General features: G+C 43.8%; 1 protein-coding gene across 1 annotated transcript in view; it reads left to right on the top strand.

The window, feature by feature from the left end:
* Window positions 1–21,408, top strand: part of GOLM1 (golgi membrane protein 1) — a 93,708-nt gene that overhangs the window by 69,780 nt on the left and 2,520 nt on the right. Inside the window, exons 6-9 of the mRNA XM_075549864.1 lie at window positions 3,227–3,356; window positions 7,342–7,492; window positions 8,084–8,347; window positions 9,857–9,958. Coding sequence (XP_075405979.1) covers window positions 3,227–3,356; window positions 7,342–7,492; window positions 8,084–8,347; window positions 9,857–9,958 — 647 coding nt within the window. The remainder of the gene's footprint in view (window positions 1–3,226; window positions 3,357–7,341; window positions 7,493–8,083; window positions 8,348–9,856; window positions 9,959–21,408) is intronic.

Below are 21,408 nucleotides of genomic sequence, written 5' to 3'. Positions count from 1 at the left end.
ACAGCTGGTGGGGGCTTGGGGGATGTTATTATGACATCCAGTGCCTGCAGGCCAGCCCTGCAGCGGAGCATTCTTACTGTGCACAGGGCAGCCCCACAACAGGGTACCCAGTCCAAAATGTCAGTTTTGCTAAGGTTTAAAAGCCCTTAGCTAGGCAAACAGACAAAAATGAAACACCCTGGTCTATGTTGCATCCTTAAAAGATGCTTTAATGTAAATATTTCCCTTCCATTTACTAAGCCTAAAAAATCTGTCAATGACTTGCTTGGTAAGTCCTGTTGACCTTCCAGGAGATCAGTTCAGCCCAGTGACCCAGAAGGGATTGGAATAATCTCCCCTGAGGGGGTTTGCCTTTCTGCCTTTGCTCACATCTGACAGTCGCTTCCTTATTTACAAAAGGAGGGAGTATGACGAGAGATTCTAGCAGCAATCAGATCAGCTCTGATGTTGGATGACAGTAAGAGTTTAGCAGAAAGCTGAAACCGAATTCTTTCCCCCCACCTCCCCCTTTCCCCTGTCCCCCTAGAACCATCGGTCCTGTTGTTTTCTCCTCCAGATTGTTTATCCCACCTCTCTTATCTAAATAGACCTGCAGAGATAATAATATGCACAAAAAACAAGACAGAACAAAACAAAGCAATAAAATAGGGACAAGGGAACAACAAGGGATCCAAAATCGATGGCCAGGTGTAGGAGGCCTGGTAGGGCTTGATCAAGGGCAATGTAGCCTAGAGGAATTAATGAAAGTCAAATGAAGGCCCAGCATGATAGTGGGACAAGAGGAAAGGAAAGGGTGCCCAGCTATTAAAAGAGATAGCATCTGGGATCTTAAAGGATTGAAGATAAACTACCAGCCATCTAGCTGAGAAGCAACCAAGCCCACACGGAAGAAGCACACCAGCCTGTGTGATCATGAGGTGTTGAAGAGATGTTTCAGGCATCAAAGAAGGAAAACTCATATCATTGTGTGCTCTCCTTCCCGATATGATTGCTGAGGACAAATGGAGGCATAAGCAAGTGTGGTGAAGAAAGCTGATGGTGCCCAGTTATCAAAAGATACAGCATCTGGGGTCTTAAAGGCTTGAAAGTAAACAAGCAGCCATCGAGCACAGAAGCATCAAAGCCCACATAGAAGAAGCACACCAGCCTGTGTGATCATAAGGTGTCAAAGAACAAAAAGTCAAATCATTGTAAATGAGGGGGAGTACAGATTGAGGACCCAAGACCCATCTGTAGGCAACTGGACATCCCCTTGTAAAAGGGTCACGGGGAGGAGACGAGCCAGTCAGGGTGCAGTGTAGCAATGATGAAACATACAACTTTCCTCTAATCCTTAAATGCTTCCTCCCCGCCCAACTATTATGATCCAAATTCTACCTTACAATTCCAGCTGGACCGGAGGACGTACATTGGTACAGATAGGAACTGGAAACACAGGGAATACAGGACAGATGATCCCTTCAGGACCAGTGGTGAGAGTGGCGATACTGGGAGGGTGGATGGAAGGTGGGGTAGAAAGGGGGGACAGATTACAAGGATTACATACAACCTTCTTTCTGGAGGTCAGAGGACAGAAAAGTGGGTGAAAGGAGATGTTGAACAGTATAAGATATGACAAAATAATAATGACTCATAAATTATCAAGGGTTCGTGAAGAAGGGGGAATGGGGAGGGGGGGGGAAATGAGGCGCTGAATCCATGGGCTCAAGTGGAAAGCAGATGTTTTGAAAATGCTGCTAGCAACAAATGGATGGATGTATGGATTGTGATAAGCGTTGTAGGAGCCCCCAATAAAATGGAAATAGAGGAAAGAACTAGGAGGCAAAGAACATTTATAGAGGTCTAAATACAGGCATGGGCATATTTAAATATATTTATATATAATGATAGAGAAATGGATATATTTACATATACTTATATGTTAAGTATGTACATATATTTATATGTTAAGCATTAAGTATTAAGGTAGCATTGGGGCTCTACTCAAGTACTTCCTCAAAACAAGAACACTTTGTTCTAATAACTTGTCATTCTGTGATGCTCACCTTCCCGACACAATCGTTGAAAACAAAGTGGGTGCATAAGCAAATGTGGTGAAGAAAGATAATGGTGCCCAACTATCAAAAAATATAGCATCTGGGGTCTTAAAGGCCGGAAAATAAACAAATGGCCATCTAGCTGAGAAGCAACAAAGCCCACATGGAAGAAGCACACCAGCCTGTGTGATCATGAGGTGTCAATGGGATCAGGTGTCAGACATCAAAGACCCAGAACACGAAACCATATCAGTGTGAATGGGGGGAGGGTAGAGTGGAGATGCAAAGCCCATCTGTAGACAATTGGACATCCCCTCACAGAAGGGTCACAAGGAAGAGACAACCCAGTCAGGGTGCTAGTCACTGATGAAACATACAACTTTCTAGTTCTTTTATACTCTCTCCCCGCCCTATCCCCCACCCACTTTCATGACCTCAATTCTACCTTACAAATCTGACTAGACCAAAGGATGTACACTGGTAAACATAAGAACTGGAAACAGAGGGAATCCAGGACAGATAAATCCACTCAGAGCCAATAATGAGAGTGTCAGTACCAGGAGGGGAAGGGGAAGGTGGGGTAGAAGAGGGAACCGATCACAAAGACCTACATATAACCTCCTCCCTGGAGGACGGATAACATATAACATATAACATCTCCTCCCTGGAGATGTTGGACAGTGGGAGACATAACAAAATAATAATGATTTCCAAATTATCAAGGGTTCGTGGGGGTGGGGGTGGGGAGGGAGGGCGACAAACTGAGGAGCCAATACCAAGGGCTCAAGTAGAAAGCAAATGTTTTGAGAATGATTATAACAAATGTACAAATGTGGTTGACACAATGGATGCATGTACGCATTGTGATGAGTTGTACGAGACTCCAATAAAATTTATTTTTTAAAGGAATAAAAAGAAGGTGAAACCATTTCAAAAGAGGATCTGAGTTATTTGGCAGCTCAGGCTTAATTCGATTATAATCTCAAAACTTATTTTCTGGGAAAGTTCATCTCTTGTCTTCTGCTGTTATAGGATTTTGTTTTTTAAATACCTGTCATGCTCCTTGAGTGCTTTCCTCAGATAGAAAGTGCCAGAAAATAATGGTTTTCTCTCTCTGTCACCTGGGGCATTGCTTGTTATACAGACACTCCATAAATACTTATCCTTCCGTTTGCTTCCTGCCACCAAAGGAGCCAGTGCATCAGTCAAATGAAAGAGGTGAAGGAACAGTGTGAAGAGCGGATAGTGGAAGTCACCAAGAAGGGAAATGAAGCCATAGCTCCCAGAGACTCGAATGACAAGAACGAACAAAGTCTGCAGGTAATTCTCACCTTTTTCTGCCAAAGTGTCCCATGAAGTATCCTCCCCGCTCTCTGAGGTGCACCAATCTCTCCTTACCTTTGTAGGCTTGGGTCCCTGGATCCTTGGACTGGATTCTGGCTCCAGACCAGTGTCCATCCATGCTCAGGACTTTATGGGAATTGTTCATTTAAACATCACTGTTACCCAGGGAGAGAGCTGCTGTTACGTCCCTGCCTTGAGAACACTAAGTAAGACCCAAGGAGATGCTTAGGAACTTCACCCAAGGTTGCACAACTGGTCAGTGGTTGTGTTTACCAGGTCTGTCAGGCTGCAAGTCCCATGCTGGTAGCCTCCTCTTGTATAAAGTGGGGCAGCTGATCAAAGCCAGAATTCTGGGAGGCTTCGTTCCTCTCTTCCTCCCACCTCCCACATACCAAACAGTTCACCCATATAAAGTTTATAAGTTTTCATATATTTACCAAATTGTATAATCATCACTACATCAGTTTTAAAACACTTTAGTCACCTGAGAAAGAAGCCACTGTACCTCTTAGCAGTTACTCTTCATTCCCCCAAGCTTCTCCTTAGATGTCAAATTCACTGTCATCAAGTTGATTTCAACTCTAGAGATGCTAGAACTGCCCCCATGTGTTTCCAACACTGTAACTCTGTATGGGAGTAGAAAGCCTCATCTTTCTCCCCCATAGTGGCTGGTGGTTTTGAATTGCTGACCATGTGGGTAGCAGCTTAACACTAGGCCACTAGGGATCCTAGGCAACTGCTGAAGGCTCAGTCACGTTGTAGAATGTATCAGTACTTGGTACCTTTTTATGGCCCAATAATATTGCATTGGGACTTTCTACTTAAGTAAAAATTTAGTCTTGGAAAGTGAGGTAGTTAGTTTATTGTGCCAACCTGGCCGATAAACACATGTGGGGTTAATTGAAGGGCAGAGGGATAAATGGCTCAGTGAGCCTCACCTTTCTAGTTCTCGGGTCTCTTGCTTTCTGGTTGGACCAGGTTGCAGCTGCCTTAGCCAGTTCCCCGCTTTAGCTGGAAAGACTCACTTCCTGCAAGACATCCCTGAGAAGCCAAATGGACCTACCCCGATGCAGCCCTTGGTGTTGTAGAACCCGTGTGGAGACCCCTGCCAGCACTGAGATGCTTACACATCCACTGACTCGGCTTTCCTCCTGCAGTCGGCATCATTGCGTCTGTTATGTGAGATGGAGGACTTTGTGAATTGGTGTTGGACATATGGGTTAATGTTGGACTTGTGGGTTTGGGCAGCACTCGGTTGGGACGTTTTCTTGATGTGCACTTAACCTTTATATAAACCTCTCTCTTATACATGAGTTTCTGTGCACTTTTTTCTCTAAAGTACCCAGACAAACACACAAATTTTGGGGCAGTTTGACCCTGTCCTATAGGTTCGCTGTGAGTCGGCATCAACTCGATGGCAGTGAGTTTGGTTTTTGGTTTGATATGGCTATACTACATTTTGTTTATTCAAATGTCACAGACATTTGAGTTTTCCCTTTCGGTTATAAATAATACTGCTAGAAATATTTGTGTATGGTTATATGTGTACCATTCTTTTGGGTATATACTCCAGATATATGATTAGCAAATATTTTCTCTCATTCTATGGGTTATGTTTTTACTTTCTTGGTGGTGTTCATTGAAGCACCAACATTTTAAATTTTGATGGAATTTTGTTTTATATATTTTTTCGTTTCCTACTTTTTCTTTTAGTTTCATATCTAAGAAAGCTTTGCCTAATCTGAAAGCACAATAGACGTATATCAATGTATTTTTTCCTAAAAGGGCTATAGTTTTACCTCCTACGGTTAGATCTACCATCCTTTTAGAGTTAATTTTCATATTTGATGTGAGGTAGGGATATATCTACATTCCATTTATCTCAGCACTATTTGTTATAAACATTATTATTCCTCCCCGTTAAATTATCTTGGCAGTTATTCAAAAATCAACTGGCCATAAATGTGAGGTGTCATTTCTGAATTTTCAGTTGTATTCAGTTGATCTAGTTTTCTATCTTCATACCGGTACCACAAAGTCTTGATTACTGTAGCTTTATATGTTTTTTAAGTAAAAATTTGTGAACCTTCAACACATTTTTTTTCCTAGATGGTTTTAGTTAATCCTTAGCTCTTGGAAATTCATATGAATTTTAGTATCAGCTTGTCTGTTTCCTCAAAGAAGCCTTCTAGAATTTTGACAGGGATTATGAGTTGGTGGCAGTGGGCTTGACTTGGGAAAGGAATCTTTAGATCAGTTAGGATTACCATGTTAAAAGTATTAGTGTTCTGCAGGCTATGAGTATGGGATGTCTTTCCATTTATTTAGGTCTTTGCTTTCCTGCATCATTGTCTTATGTCTCTTTTGTTCCATTTAGCCTGAAATTACTTTATTTTTAATGCTATTATAAATGGAGTTATTTTCTTAATTTCATTTTTGGTTGTTTATTGCTAGTGTAAGAAGTATAATTTATTTTTTCATATTGATTTTGAACCCACCAATCTTGCTAAATTTATTAGTTCTAATAATTTATGTGGAATCCTTCAGAGTATTATGCATACTAATATATCATTTGAAAATTGGGGTAGCTTTATGATAATTCTTCTTTTCTAATATAGATGCCTTTTACTTCTTTTACTTGCCTAATTTCTCTGGCTAGAACCTCCAGTACAATGTTAAATAGAAATGGTCAGACCAAGCATACACTGTTTTTCAGTATAAGGGGTCAGCAATCATTGTGTGTAGAGTTTTCACAGATCCCCTTGACCAGGTTGAGAAAGCTCCCTGGTTCATATTTCTAACAAAATAATGAAAAGGTGATGGATTTGGTCAAATATATTTTTCTCTGTTGAGATGAAAGAGCATGTTTTTTTTTGTCTTTCATTCTATTTCTTTTTTTTCCCTCTTTTAAACATTTTATTAGGGGCTCATATAACTCTTATCACAATCCACACATATACATACATCAATTGTATAATGCACATCCGCACATTCTTTGCTCTAATCATTCTCAAAGCATTTGCTCTCCACTTAAGCCCTCTGCATCAGGTCCTCTTTTTTTTCCCCTCCCTCCCCGCTTCCCCCACTCTCATGAGCCCTTGATAATCCAGATTAGTCTGATTTTGGTAGTGTGGTAGTTACTAAATCTCATGTCAACTTGATAAATAGAGTGAAGGGGTGGAGTCTAGTCTGTCAATCGGATCACAGCCTGATGGTGCCTCTTTGTGGGCATGGCCTTCTCATAAGGCGGGTCCTGGGAACCTCCTCCTATCTCTCTCTGCTTCACTTTACTGCTGTCGAATCACTCTGAGAGCTGCCAGAGACACTGCCATTGGATCCACAAGACTTTTGTACTCACCGGCCAGTGATGTTTATAAATTTTGTACACTGTGTGTCTATTATCATTTACCTCAAAGTATTCCTGATTATGCCTTGTAATTTATTCTGTGACCCATCATGGATTATTTAGGAATATGGTAAGTTCCACATTTGTGAATATCTCATTTCATTCTCATTGATGTATCTTTTAATTACTTTATCGTTAGAGAACATAGTTTGTATGACTTAAGTCTCTAAGTTTACTGAACGTTGCTTTATGGCCTAAACATCCTGCGGAGTTTTCCATGTACGCTTGAAGAGGTGGTGTATTTGCCCTTGTTGGATCATACTATGATGCCTGATTGGTTGTGGGGTTGTTTAAATCTATTTCTTTTGTTGATCTGTTTCATTGTTCTATTCATTATTGAAAGTACCTTCTGGGTTATCTTCACCCAACCTCAAGTTTCCTGATTTAAGTTCTGCCTATACTACATGATTGGGCGTGACAGACACAGAATGCAGCATTTCCCAGTGGCTCTGTGTTCTCAATTGTGAGGTAGATGTGGTGGTTCACTGTGTCTCCTGGAATGGTTGCAATTTGTAGTCACAGAGGCCCTGCTGCCATCTTGTGTCTGTGTTTCAGCTCCGAGCCCCCAACAAGCCTCTGGCCAGATCACAGGAATCAGACCCTCCACAAGCAGAGGAGCAACAAGGGAAAGGAAACATACACAGCAATGTGGAGCCCCAGACACTAGCCCCCAGCTCTGAAATGGCTTTAGATTTGAAGAAAGAAGGTGAGAAGGGTAAACTGAGGCAACACTTGTATATCCTCCTCAGCAGCAGTGCATGGCTTCTACCTCATGTAAGTAAGTAGACACAGTGTTGCTGAGCACAGCACAGACAGTAGCTCAGAGATGGGACTGGTGGATGGCAGGTCAGTGTCTAAGCACCTGGAATTGGGACTACAAGGGTTTGTCTTAACTGATGGATCCTTATCCCTGTAAACTAAGTGCCTTGTTCTTTGGAAACTATGTAAGGTAGGATCTAGGCTGTGCCTGTATTTGGACATCAGTGAAATTTAGGAGGGGGAACTGAGTCCTGCGCTGTTGCCATTTGGTCACTGTCTCCTTGCATACTAGCTCTAAGTCACACAAATTCAGCAGCACACTTCCTCACTATAATTATGATTTTTTTCTTTCTGAATGCATATTTCTGGCTCAGTTTTCAAGATGAGCCTCAGGCACACAGGCCCAAGCTCACAAAATACATCTGCCCAATTGCTAATGTACCACATCCTCTGGGGAAGCTCTGGGTAGTCAAGTGCACACATTGTTTTTACTTTAGACTGAGGCCTGTGAAGCTACAATTAACTGTTCTGTGCACAGAGGAAACCAATGAAATTCAGATGGTCAGCGAAGAAGAGACTCGGATCCCAGGGCTGCCGCAGGAGCCAGGCCTGGAGCAGGCCACCAAAGATGACAAGCTCTCAGAGGGAAGAGGTGCTGGAGAAGCTGGAGAACTTGGCCCAACTCCACAGGTGCCAGTTGCCCTGGTGGCAAGCCAAGAAAATGCAGAGGATGAGGAGCCTGAGTGGGACCAACTCATCATCCGTGAGGCCCAGGAGGAGGAGCAGGGTGCTGGTGAACAAGGTGGGTGAGGGCCCCAGGCTGCCTGCGGACTCCAGCTGCCAACCCTCAGTCCTGTTCATCTTCCTCCTAAGACAGCAGAAGCCCTATAGATTCTCAGTGACATCAATTTAGGATTTAGTGGTTCCCTTTGATACTTATCAAGGAGAAGTGTACTCTCTGACACCTTGAGGTTAGGAAATATGAATACAAAATTGAGGAGACTTTCAATTTGGAGACTTAGCATCAGCAAAGTGTGTTCTCTGGCAGACTGACCACATGTCCTAAGTCCTCTTTCATGCAGGGCCAGGTACAAATGTAGATTTTCAGTAAAGCCTGGTGAGTCAATGAAGGGTTAAGTAGATGGGCGTAATGTCTTTAAAGTGACACGTAAGCCCACCTTTTGGGATCAGTTGACTTTTGGGAGAACTACAGGAAAGTATGGGAAATAGAGACCCTGTATGGGAAATAGAGACTCAGTATGGGAAATAGAGACTCTGTATGGGAAATAGAGACTCAGTATGGGAAATAGAGTCTCAGTATGGGAAATACTCAGAATATACTGGGATGGATTTTTAACTCTTTAAAGAGGTGGAAACTTTCCATCCCAGCTGTTCCAGGAGCAGGGATAAAATGCAACCTGTACCTGGGGCGGAAGATAGCGCAGAAGTTGGAGAATTAAACAACAAAGTTGGCAGTTCAAATCCAGCAACTGCTCTGCAGGAAAAAGATGGTACTGTCAACTTAAATATAAAGATTTGCAGTCTTTGAAATCCTGTGTATTAGTACTACTCTCTCCTGTAGTTACTATGAGTGGGAATTGACTCGAAGGCAATGAGTTTGGTTTGGGTACTTGTAAACAGATGGAAAATACTTGAGTTAAAGCTTCTAGATGTCTCCTGATCTTAATTTGGAGCTGCTATTCTTAAGAATGAATATGGTCATAAATGAGCTAATTCTGTATGATGGGCAATTTTATCCTTTGGCTCAGTTAGTGCTATTGAGTCAGTTCCATTCACAGTGGCCCCATAGGATAGAGTAGAACTGTCCCTGTGAGTTTCTGAATCTGGAAATATCCTCAGTAGAAAGTGTCATCTTCCTCATTTTAACCGATGACTGAAGTTAGCAGCCCAATGGGTAACCCACCACACCACCAGGGACTCCTTTTATTGGTATGATTTTCATTTCCTGAAGTAGTGAGTCCTTTTGAGATGCCAATGATAACTAGAAACAAAACTTGTTTTCTTAAAACAATGACACCTTTACCATCTCTTAAAAACTGTGATTTTGGTTTGGTGAGTTTCCAATGTCCAGTAGGAACATGGTCCCTTGTTTAGTCTGTATCAAGTAGAGTTGAAATGGAGCATACATGTGCAGAAGACTCCTGCATGAGATCTGCTTCTACCATTTCCTCCAAGGCAGGAGAAAGAGCTACTGCTAAATGACCCTACAGGACTTTGGCACTGGTGTTTCTGTGACATAAGTAGAGAAGCAACATGGCTTATATGTTTTGTGTCTGTGCTGACTATACAGGGAGACACCCACAAAAACGAGATGACTACCACATGGAAGATAATCAGGTCGAATCTAAAATAAACGAGGCAGTCCTTGTGGAGAATAACAAAAGCATAAATGGTAAATACTGTGGTGGGGTCACGTTCATGTTTCTTTTTTGTCCTACATGCAATTTTCCTGGTTCTTCAATTTGGAACTGACCGTACCATGCATGAATCCCAACAGTATTGTTTTAAGTCATCCATCATTTGACGATTTCTTCAGAAGCCTTTCAAAGTAGGGCAATGGAGGGAAGGAAAAGTTGAGGTCCAAGATGATAAAGACATTTCAGTGGGTTTCAAGCCCTCACTTATGACTAGAGGGTTTTTTTGTTCTTTTTTTGTTTTGGCGTGACATTAGGGACTTTACAACAGAATGGCTAGATGATTGCTTGGTCATTCTACTTTATCAATCAAGTAGTTCAAATCTGCACCTTGTATTGCTTATTTTTTTGACTTTGAAATCAGAGTCCAGGCTCATTTAAAGTTAAGCAGATTCTGGATGTGTCGGTTTCTTTGGGATTGAACTCAGGTTGGACACTTGTGTAGCTGACACTTCTGCATCCCACCAGGAAGCACCTATCAGATTTTCCTACTTTGGTGAAGTCAAGACTGGTTCCAGCAATCCATTTAAAATTGAGAGTGCCCTTTGTAACTAGTTAGTAACCGATGAAAAGCTTGGGGGTAGGGCTGCCCTGCCATTCATTTAGGAACCTGGCCTAAATCTTTTATTACCTTGTTGTAAAGTGGTAACTTTACCAGTTCTGCCTGTCATCTCCCCAGTTTGAGCTGGAATGATTTTTTAATGCTCTCCTCGCACCACTCCCATCCCCATTGAATTCATTTTTCTATTGCATTCTTGGCATTTTAAAGACGTCTTGCTATATGCTAGGGAGATAACCCTTGTGATACAAGTTGTAAACACTTTCTGCCACTTTGTTTTTTTCCTATGTAGGATTTTTTTTTCCTGGCCATGCAGATTAGGGGCCAAAAAGTTTTCAATTGCTTCTGGATATTGATCCAAAGTTAGGTTTTTCCACATCTTATATTAAAGGAATGTTTTCATCTACATATTTCCCATTTTTTCTTTTAGTAAAACACACGGCTTCCATAATGGATGGATGTTAAGAGATGTACAAGCCCCCAATAAAATTATTTATAAAGGGGAAAAAATACAAAAAAACCCACACGGCTTCAGAAAACCACACAAATGACTTTTTAGATGCGCTTTGCTGCTGCCTTAGTCAAGTAATAGAACTAGACTCGAGACCCTCGTGCATTCTGTCTGAAGGCCACCTAGTCCATTTCTTATGCTTTTTAAAGGGTTTGTCACCCAAGAGAGCATCTGTGGACAGTTTAGTCTTGCCTAATTAATTTGATCTGCTTAATCTCCCAGTTTACCCGTCATTCTTTTCTTTCCAGCCAACTAGTCCAAGCTGTTTGGCCTCTCCGCTCCCCACAGGCTGGCTAGTACTGAGTATTTATGGTGCAGTTTAAATGTTCCTGTGTCCTGCAAAATTGCAGCTGGGTCGACTTCAGTTTAGGCTCAAGTCTGGTGTGTTCTTTCTTCAAAGGCGCTGAATAACTGGTCTATTTTTGTGATGTTGGTAATGCCAGATTCTGTTAGGAGCCTCTGGTGGTGCAAAAGCAGTAACTCAAAGCACCTAATCTGAACCTACCCAAAAGCACTTCAGAAGATAGGCCTGGTGATCTGCCTTTAAAAGGTAACAGCTTTGAAAACCCTTTGAAGCAATTCTACTCTGCACATAAGGGGATTCTCTCAGAGTGAAGCCAATGGCAATGAATAGCAAAAGCATTCCTAATTATATATTTCAGTTGTCTAGAGTAATATCTTTTTTAAAGACCCCTTACCTACTTTTTGTCACCAGGTGGTATTCACCTTTAAAAGTGACAGTACAGAAGTTGGGTCTCCTTGCCATTTATTGAGCTTCCATCATAATGAATTATGTAGCCTCTTAAGGTCACCATTTAGAAAAAATATTGTTTCATTATCCTTTTGATCCCTCAAACAGTCCCTTTCTTTAGCCAGTGGAATTTCCCCCACTTTGTGTTGTAGGGAATTACTTGCCCAACAAACTAGATTTTCTGTAACAATTTTTACACAAATTGTTTCATGCTACTAGTGCAATTTCCAGTGTCAATTTCCATTGTTTCTTTCTTTTCCTCCCTCCTTCTCTTTTCACATTTGTTTTTGGGTGAATGTTGACCATTTGATCTAATTGTCTATGGGAGCACATTCCTTACAGGTGATAGTGTTATTATTTTTTTTTAACAATTTATTGGGGCTGATACAATTCTTTTCACAGTTCATACATATACATACATCAATTGTATAAAGCACATCTGTACAGTCTTTGCCCTAATCATTTTTTTTCTCTTTTCTTCTTTTACATTTTATTAGGGACTCCAACAACTCTTACCACAATCCATACATATACATACATCAATTGTATAAAGCACATCCACACATTCCCTGCCCCAATCATTCTCAAGGCATTTGCTCTCCACTTAAGCCCCTTGCATCAGGTCCTCTTTTTTTTCCCCCTCCCTCCCCTTTCCCCCCTCCCTCATATGCCCTTGGTAATTTATACCTCGTTATTTTGTCATATCTTGCCCTATTCGGGGTCTCCCTTCCCCCCTTCTCTGCTGTCCCTCTCCCAGGGAAGAGGTCACATGTGGCTCCTTGTAATCAGTTCCCCCTTTCCAACCCACTCACCCTCCACTCTCCCAGCATCGTCCCTCACGCCCTTGGTCCTGAAGGTATCATCCACCCTGGATTCCCTGTACCTCCAACCCTCATATGTACCAGTGTACAGACTCTGTCCTATCCAGCCCTGCAAGGTAGAATTCGGATCATGGTAGTTGTGGGGAGGAAGCATCCAGGATCTGGGGGAAAGCTGTGTTCTTCATCGATACTACCTCACACCCTAGTTAACCCATCTCCTCTCCTAAGCCCCTCTATGAGGGGATCTCCATTGGCCGACACTTGGGCCTTGGGTCTCCACTCTGCACTTCCCCCTTCATTTAATATAATATATATATACACATACATATATACATATACACATATATACACATACATACACACACTTATATCTTTTTTTTTTTTTTGCATGATGCCTTATATCTGGTCCCTTGGGCACCTCGTGATCGCACTGGCCGGTGTGCTTCTTCCATGTGGGCTTATTTGTTTCTGAGCGAGATGGCCGCTTGTTCACCTTCAAGCCTTTAAGACCCCAGACACTATCTCTTTTGATAGCCGGGCACCATCAGCTTTCTTCACCACATTTGCTTGTGCACCCATTTGTCTTCAGCGATCCTATCATGGAGGTGTGTAGTCTATGATATGATTTTTTGTTCTTTGATGCCTGGTAACTGATCCCTTTGGGACCACTCGATCACACAGGCTGGTGTGTTCTTCCATGTGGACTTTGTTGCTTCTGAGCTAGATGGCCGCTTGTTTATCTTCAAGCCTTTAAGACCCCAGTCACTATCTCTTTTGATAGCCGGGCACCATCAGCTTTCTTCACCACATTTACTTGTTCACCCACTTTGGCTCCAGCCGTTGTGTCGGGAGAGTGAGCATCATAGAGTTCCAATTTAATAAAAGAAGGTATTCATGCATAGAGGGAGTGTTTGAGTAGAGGCCCAAGGTCCTTCCGCCACCTTAATACTTGACCTATAAATATCGACACAAAGATCTATTTCCCCAACCTCCTATATATATTTGCATGTACATGTCTTTGTCTAGACCTCCATGAATGCCCTTTGACTCCTAGCTCTTTCCTCCATCTCCCTTGACCTTCCTCCTTCCCTACTACCATGCTTCATCGCCACCTGGGCTAGAGTATACCTCTTCTCTAAGCAACCTTACCCTTGATCATTTCCCATCAGGCCTGCCACTCCCCCTTCTCTACCCTTTGGGGTCCCATGTTTTTCCCTTGTCCCTGGGTTTGTTAACACCACTTCCTTACCCCCCACCCCAAGTCCCCCCGGAACTGTCGGTCCCGTTGCTTTTCATCCAGATAGTTCATCCAGCCTGTCCTATTCAGACAGACCTGTGGAGTCACTAACATGCACGAAAACTAGACAGAGGAACACAAAGCAACAGTATACAACCAGACAACAAAACAACAAAAACAAACCACTGAAAAAGAACAGAACAAAACAGTTCACAAGAGAAAAGCTTGTAGTTAGTTCAGGGATCTTTGCTGGCCCTTAGGAGCGTTTTCCAGTCCAGTCTGTTGGGGCACCACGTCCTGGCCCCAAAGTCCACTTTCAGCATTCCCTGGGGACCTTGCCAGTCCATTCCCTTGCTGTTCCGCTGCACTCCCCCAGTGATTTGCCTCGGTGTGGTGGGATCAGGTCAGGTGCAATTCCCACACTGTGTCTCCGGTGCTGTCCCCTGTATCGCCCTTAGTCACTGAGGGGCATCATGTCTCATAGTAGGGCCAGCCATGTTGTTCTCTCTGTGGACTGGCTGCTCTACTCAGGAACATCATCAACACGGCCTGGTGGGCCAGGCTGTGCTCCACTCTCTCCTCCTGCCCCTTCATCTGCTCCCGTGTGCTCTGATCAAATATGTCCATCTCCCATAGCTGCAGGGTCAATGTCGTCCTTTGGAACAAGTTCTTTTCGGGGGAGGGGCAGGAATCCACTTAATTTATGGTGCTGGGGCCAGCCTCCCAGACCTCTCCACCGGTTCCGTCCTCCACGCCGGGATATTGCATTCACACCTTGCGACACTGGGTTGAAGTCTGGTCCCACTTTCCCTGTGGAGATATAAACCATACCCTCCCCTTGGGTGGATTAATGCCCCATTTCTGTCATGCTGATTGTACTTACCTCAGGGGACTCATGTTGTACCTGTCCCTTTGGGTCTGGCTTACCTCGCTTAACATAATTCCTTCCAGCTCTTCCCATGAAATAACGTGTTTCATGTGCTCATCGGTGCTTTTTAGTGCTGCATAATACTCCATTGTGTGTATGTGCCAAAGTTTGCTAATCCACTCGTCTATCGATGGAAACTTAGGCTGTTTCCAAGTCTTTGCTATTGTGAATTGTGCCGCAATAAACATTGGAGCGCATATGACTGGTCGTGTTTTATTTGCTGCTTCAACCGGGTATATGCCCAGTAGAGGGATGGCTGGGTCGTAAGGTAGATCAATTTCCATTTTCTTTAGGTATCGCCAGATTGCTTTCCACAGTGTCTGTACAAATCTGCACGACCACCAGCAGTGGAGGAGGGTTCCTATTTCACCACAGCCCCTCCAACACTTGTTGCTCTCTGATTTACTGATCTGAGCTAGCCTGAGGGGTGTTAGGTGGTATCTCATATTTGTTTTGATTTGCATTTCTCTTATGGAAAGGGACTTCGAGCACTTTCTCATATATTTATTGGCCATATTGATCTCCTCTCTAGTGAAAGTTCTTCTCATTTCTTTTGCCCACTTCCTTAGGGGGTTAACTGTTTTCCTCTTTTTGCAGGTCATGATGGTGTTGTAGATTTTAGTAATGAGCCCTTTGTCTGACGTGTCATTACTAAAAATCTTCTCCCAGTCTGTGGGTTGCCTTGTCACCCTCTTGGCAAAGTCTTTCGAGGTGCACAGGTGTTTTATTCTTATTAGATCCCATTTGTCGATTTCCAGATCACCTGTGTGTGTCCCCTTCCCTGTTGCAGTGAGCCTATGTGCTCCCTGGGCCAGTGCTCTGAGATTAGTCCCGATTCCCTACTTAATGGTCCTGATGGTTTGGGGTTTGACTTCTAGATCTGTGATCCACCTTGAGTGTATTCTTGTGCATGGGGTGAGGTAGACGTCTTGTTTCAACTTTCTACATGTGGATATCCATTGTTTCCAGCACCACTTATTAAAGAGGGCATCTGCTTCCCACTTGACGTTTTTGGGACCCTTGTCGAAGATCAGTTGTCTATATGCTGATGATTTTACTCCTGGGCTTTCTATTCTTTTCCACTGGTCTGAGTGTCTATCATTGTGCCAGTACCATGCTGTTTTGACCACTGTAGCTATGTAGTAGGCATTAAAATCAGGTAGGGCGAGTCCTCCAATTGTGTCCTTCTTCTTGAGGAGTTCTCTGCTAATTCTGGGTTTCTTCCCTCTCCATATGAAGTTGGTCGTCAGTTTTTCCAATTCTTTGAAGAAGGTTCATGGTAATTGGATTGGTATAGCATTGAACTTGTAGAGTGCTTTAGGAAGAACTGTCATCTTTACTATGTTCAGCCTACCTAACCATGAGCAGGGGAGCTTCATCCATTTGTGAAGGTCACTTTTGGTTTCCTGTAATAGGGTTTTATAATTATGCTTATATAGGTCTTTAGTATTTTTTGTTAAGTATATTCCTAGGTATTTCAGTTTGTTCTTGGCTACTGTGAAGGGTACTTCCCTCTTAATCGCCTCTTCCATGGCCCTGTCCGATGTGTATAGAAACCCTACCGACTTCTGTTTATTGATCTTGTATCCTGCTACTCTTCCGTATTCCTCTATTGCTGTAAGTATTCCAACTGTGGAGTTTTGGGGGTCTTCAATGTATAGGATCATGTCATCTGCAAATAACGATAGTTTCACCTCCTCCTCTCCCAACTGGATCCCTTTGATGTCCTTCCGCTGTCTTATGTTGTTAGCCAGAACCTCCAAAACGATATTGAATAGAAGAGGGGACAGGGGGCATCCTTGTCTTGTACCCTTTTTCAGTGGTATTGTTCTTGTCTTTTCTCCATTGACTATGATGTTGGCTGTTGGTCTTTCATAGATAGCTTGTATGAGCTTGAGGAACTTACCTTCCAATCCTATCTTCATGAGTGTTTTGATTAGGAATGGGTGCTGGATGTTGTCAAATGCTTTTTCTGCATCTATGGATATTATCACATGGTTTTTATCCTTTTTCTTCTCGATGTGGTGTATGATATTGATGGATTTTCGGATGTTAAACCATCCCTGCATCGCTGGGATGAATCCTACTTGGTCGTGGTGAATGATATGTTTGATGTTCCTTTGTATTCTATTGGCCAATATTTTGTTAAGGATTTTTGCATCTATGTTCATTAGAGATATTGGTCTATAATTCTCTACACTTGTGGGGTCTTTTCCCTGTTTGGGTATCAAAGTAATGCTGGCTTCGTAAAATGAGTTTGGGAGCTTGCCGTTCTTTTCTATGTTATGGAATACTTTGTGGAGGATCGGTGTCAGCTCTTCCCTGAATGTTTGGTAAAATTCTGCTGTGTAGCCATCTGGCCCTGGGGTCTTTTTCCTTGGTAGGTTTTTGATGACACTCTCTATTTCTTCCTTCGCTATGGGTTTGTTGAGGTTCTTGATCTCTGTCTCAGATAATCTAGGGATAGATTGTTTTTCTAAATATTTATCCATGTCTTCCAGGTTTCTGAATTCATTAGAATACAAACCTTCATAGTACTTTGTGATTATCCTTTTTATCTCATTGGGGTCTGTTGTTATTGCCCCCGATTCATCCCTCATCCTGGCTATTGATGATTGTTCCTTTCTATCTTTGGTAAGCTTTGCCAGGGGAGTGTCAATTTTATTAATTCGTTCATAAAACCAGCTTCTAGTTGCGTTAATCCTTTGCATTGTTCTTTTGTCTTCCCACTGGTTTAACTCCGCCCTGATTTTTATTATTTCTTTTCTCTTGCTATTGGAGGGGTAGTTCTGTTGACTCTGTTCTAGTTGTTGGAGGTTTTGTGTTAACATATCTGTCATACGCCTTTCTTCTTTTTTCATGTATGCATTCAGTGATATCAAGCTACCTCTGATAACTGCCTTTGCAGTGTCCCATAAGTTTTGATATGTTGTATGCTCGTTCTCATTAGTTTCTAGAAATTTCCTGATATCCTCTCTGATCTGGACCTTAACCCATTCATGTCGCAGGAGATCGTTGTTTATTCTCCAATTGGTGGCCCTTGCTTTTCTGGGTGCCCTTCTATTAATCTCCAGCTTTATGGCATGGTGGTCTGAGAAAGACGTCTGGATAATATCTATGTGTTTGAATTTACTCAGGCTGGCCTTGTGCCCCAGCATGTGATCTATTCTTGAGAAAGATCCGTGTGGATTGGAGAAGAATGTGAATCCTTTTGCTTTTGGATGAAAGGCTCTATAGATGTCTATCAGGCCCTGTTGCCTAATTACATTGTTTAGCTCTCTGGCCTCTTTGCTGAGCTTCTTTCCCTGTGACCTGTCTTTCTCTGATAGTGGAGTGTTGAAGTCCCCCACTATTATTGTTGTTTCCGTGATTTCTTCTGTCATTTTTTTAATAGTTTGTTTGACGAAATTTGCCGCACCATTATTAGGTGCGTAAATATTCAGTATGCTTATTGCTTCCTGGTTTACTGAGCCTTTGAGCATTATGTAATGTCCCTCTTTGTCTCTTTTTATGTTTTGGATCTTGAGATCCATTTTGTCGGAGATTAAGATAGCCACTCCTGCCTTCTTGGAGTTACCATTTGCTTGGTAAACTTTCTGCCAGCCCTTTATTCTCAGCATATGCTTGTCTGCTTGCTTAAGGTGTGTCTCTTGCAGGTAGCAGATTGATGGGTTATGTTTTCTAATCCAATCCTCCAGCCTCTTTCTTTTAACATATGAATTGAGCCCATTTGTATTCAAAGTGATTATTACAATCTCTGGCTTCATGGTTGCCATATTCTGTTTTGTGTTTTGGGTCTTTGCCTATCTTCCTTCATATCAGTGTACTGCGTTTGAGTGGAGGGTTTCTATCCTGTCCTCTTTTCCATCTAAGACCGTGTTGTCCTGGTACGTGTTGCTGGCATGTTGGCTTCTAGATGGAGATAGGCTATATGGTGGTCTCCTGGTGGTTCTAGTTGGAGCTTGATCTTCTGGCCATAGTGAGTCAGCCAGTATGTTCTGCAGGGTTGGGTGACTTGCAGTATATTTTTTGAGTTCTTCCTTGTCCTGGAAGACCCTTATCTTACCCTCTATCTTAATGGATAACTTGGCAGGGTATAGGATTCTGGGGGAGGCATTTTCATCTTTCAGTTTTTGGAAGATGTTGCTCCATTCTCTCTTCCTCTTCATGGTTTCAGCTGATAAGTCTGAGCATATCCTTACCTGCGCTCCTTTGTATGTGACTGTCTTCCTTTCTCTTGATGCTCATAGAATTTTCTCTTTTTCCTCTAAGTTGGATAATTTTACAATTATATGCCTTGGCGTGTTCTTCTTGGTGTTTAGCTTAGCCGGCGTCCTCTCTGCTTCCTGTATGAGAGTCGGATTCTCCTTTGTTAGGTTGGGGAAATTTTCTTCCAGGAATTCCTTTGCTATCTTGGCGGTCGATTTGTGTGTTATGTTGTGTTCCGGTAGACCGATTATTCGAATATTATTCCTCTTCATAGCATCTGTCATTGATCTCAGGCTGTCTTCTGTTTCTTTAATTTTCCTATCTGATTGTTTTTCTCGCTTGCTTCGTTTGGTTTGAGCGTCCTCGAGTTCACTGATACGGTTCTCAGCCTCCTCAAGCCTAGATATAGCTTCTGTGACCTTTTGTGTGGCCTCTGCTACCTCCTCTGTTAGTTTCTGCAGTTCCTTTTGGTGGATAGTATTCATCCCCTCTATTGTGGACTTCATCCCCTCTATTGTGCATTTCATCCCTTCTATCGTTGCATCCTTATTTTGGTTTGCTTCTCTTAGCTCCTGTATTACTGCAAGCAGAGTTCTGAAGATTTCCTTTTGTGGCTGATCTATATCTGTTTCTTCTATGAGTGACGTTAGGTCTGTTAAAGTGCCTCGTTTTTCTGATTTTTTTGTTGGGAGTGATGTGGTCTGTTGATTTTTCCTTGATCCTTTAATAGGCCCCATGCTTCTGGGAGACAGGAGTAACCTTATTGTGTGGAGGCTCAGGCCACTGTGCCGTCTCCTGGGGTGGCTGGGGCGGGCTGCGGCAGGCTTAGGGCTGGCACTGGGGACCCAACAGGGCCCCAGGTGGTGAGAGCTGGCTGGAGCTCACTGACGGCTCCTCAGGGACTGCAAAGCCGAGACCCAGGCTCCACTGCAGGTGGAGTGTTTGATCTGCCCGGGCTGTGAGCGGGCGCGGGGAGGCCCCTTGGATAGCTGCGCAGGCAGCTGCGGGACACTGCAGGGAACAATGGTGTTCGCTCTCCGCCCTTTTGGCGCGAAACCGCAGGGGGTAATGGCGCCAGCAAAGGAGGCTTGGCGCGAAACCGCAGGGGGCAATGGCGCCCTTCCTCTGCTCAGGCTTAGAGTCGCGGCCGCCAGGGTCCCCGCAGCACCCTGGGGAGGGCACCTACTCTTGTGCCTTGCGCAGGGGGGGGCCCTTGGTGCGCAGACTCAACAGCGCGGGGCGCGGCGCTCCGCGGAAGCTCAGGGTCCGGGACAGGCGTGGGTTGAGCTATGGCTCCTGTTGGCGGGAAGTGCTCAGCGCAGGGTCCCCGCCAGGAGTGGAGCTGGCGCTAGGCTGCCAGGGGCTGGCGGGGGCGGGCGGGGGTGGGAGGCCAGCGCACGGAGGGCAGGTGGAGAGGTCCGCGGCGGTGCGGGTGGATGGTCCCCCGTGGGGGTCGCCAGACAACCCGCGGGTCCGCTCCCCTGAGCTTGGATGAATGGAGGGAGGGACGTGGGCCCGAGGGCAGATCGCTGCCCTGCGGGGAGAGGGGAACTGCGGGAGAGGAAAGCTTCTCTCCCAGTGGAGATCCGCGAGTGGGGAGTGGGGAGTGGGCCGCTGGAGTAGGCAGGGCAGGCAAGCGGCTCTGGGCTGGTGTCGGGTTTGAGGATGGAGCCTAAGCTGGTCGCCAGTGAGCTCACGGCAGCTTAGTGGCCAGAGATGTCCCACTAGTCCGGTCCTCTTTCACCTAGACCCCTGCTCTGGACAAATACGTGGGGTAGGACTGGGGTGCTGTCCCAGGGGGATATTTCACTCACCAGACTCTTACTATTCAGCTACCTGGTCGCCAATCCCGCTTTGTTTGGAGGAGCTCTCAGAGTATGCGGGTGTCCCTGTCGGCCATCTTCCCCCTCTCCGATAGTGTTATTTTATAAGTGAAATATAGTACTTAACTGAAAGGTGACCTGAGAAATAGCTTAAATCCCACATTTAAGGAGTAACTTAGGATAGTTTCGGGCATTCCTCTATTTCAGTTGATCCAGTAGGTCTGGCTTTTTTCAGTTTAGGGTTTCTACCTTTTCCTTCCATTTTATCCAGGACCCTCTTGTCTCGCGGGTCAGAAATACTTGGTGGTGGTAAGTGGGCGCCACCTAAAGCCCTGTGAATTAGTTCCTCCTCACGTAGCATTTCCCTGCGTCTACGTGGAAAGGAGTCTATACTCGTGTTGGGAATCCATGGGGTTTGAACTTTTCAGCTTGCTTCTTCCAACAGTCAACATTGGGCCAGCATGCCTCCAGGTATGTACTGTCGATTTGGAGGTTGTTCCCAGCTGTATTGATGCTTTTTCTTTCCTGCTTTCTTTCAATGATGTCTATCTTTAACTGCTTTGACAGACTTCAGGGATTGTTATCTAGT

Source organism: Tenrec ecaudatus, chromosome 5 (assembly GCF_050624435.1).
Source record: "Tenrec ecaudatus isolate mTenEca1 chromosome 5, mTenEca1.hap1, whole genome shotgun sequence".
NCBI classification, from domain to species: Eukaryota; Metazoa; Chordata; class Mammalia; order Afrosoricida; family Tenrecidae; genus Tenrec; species Tenrec ecaudatus.
The sequence above is the reverse complement of the archived record's forward strand: the minus strand, read 5'-3'. Positions and strand labels throughout refer to the sequence as shown.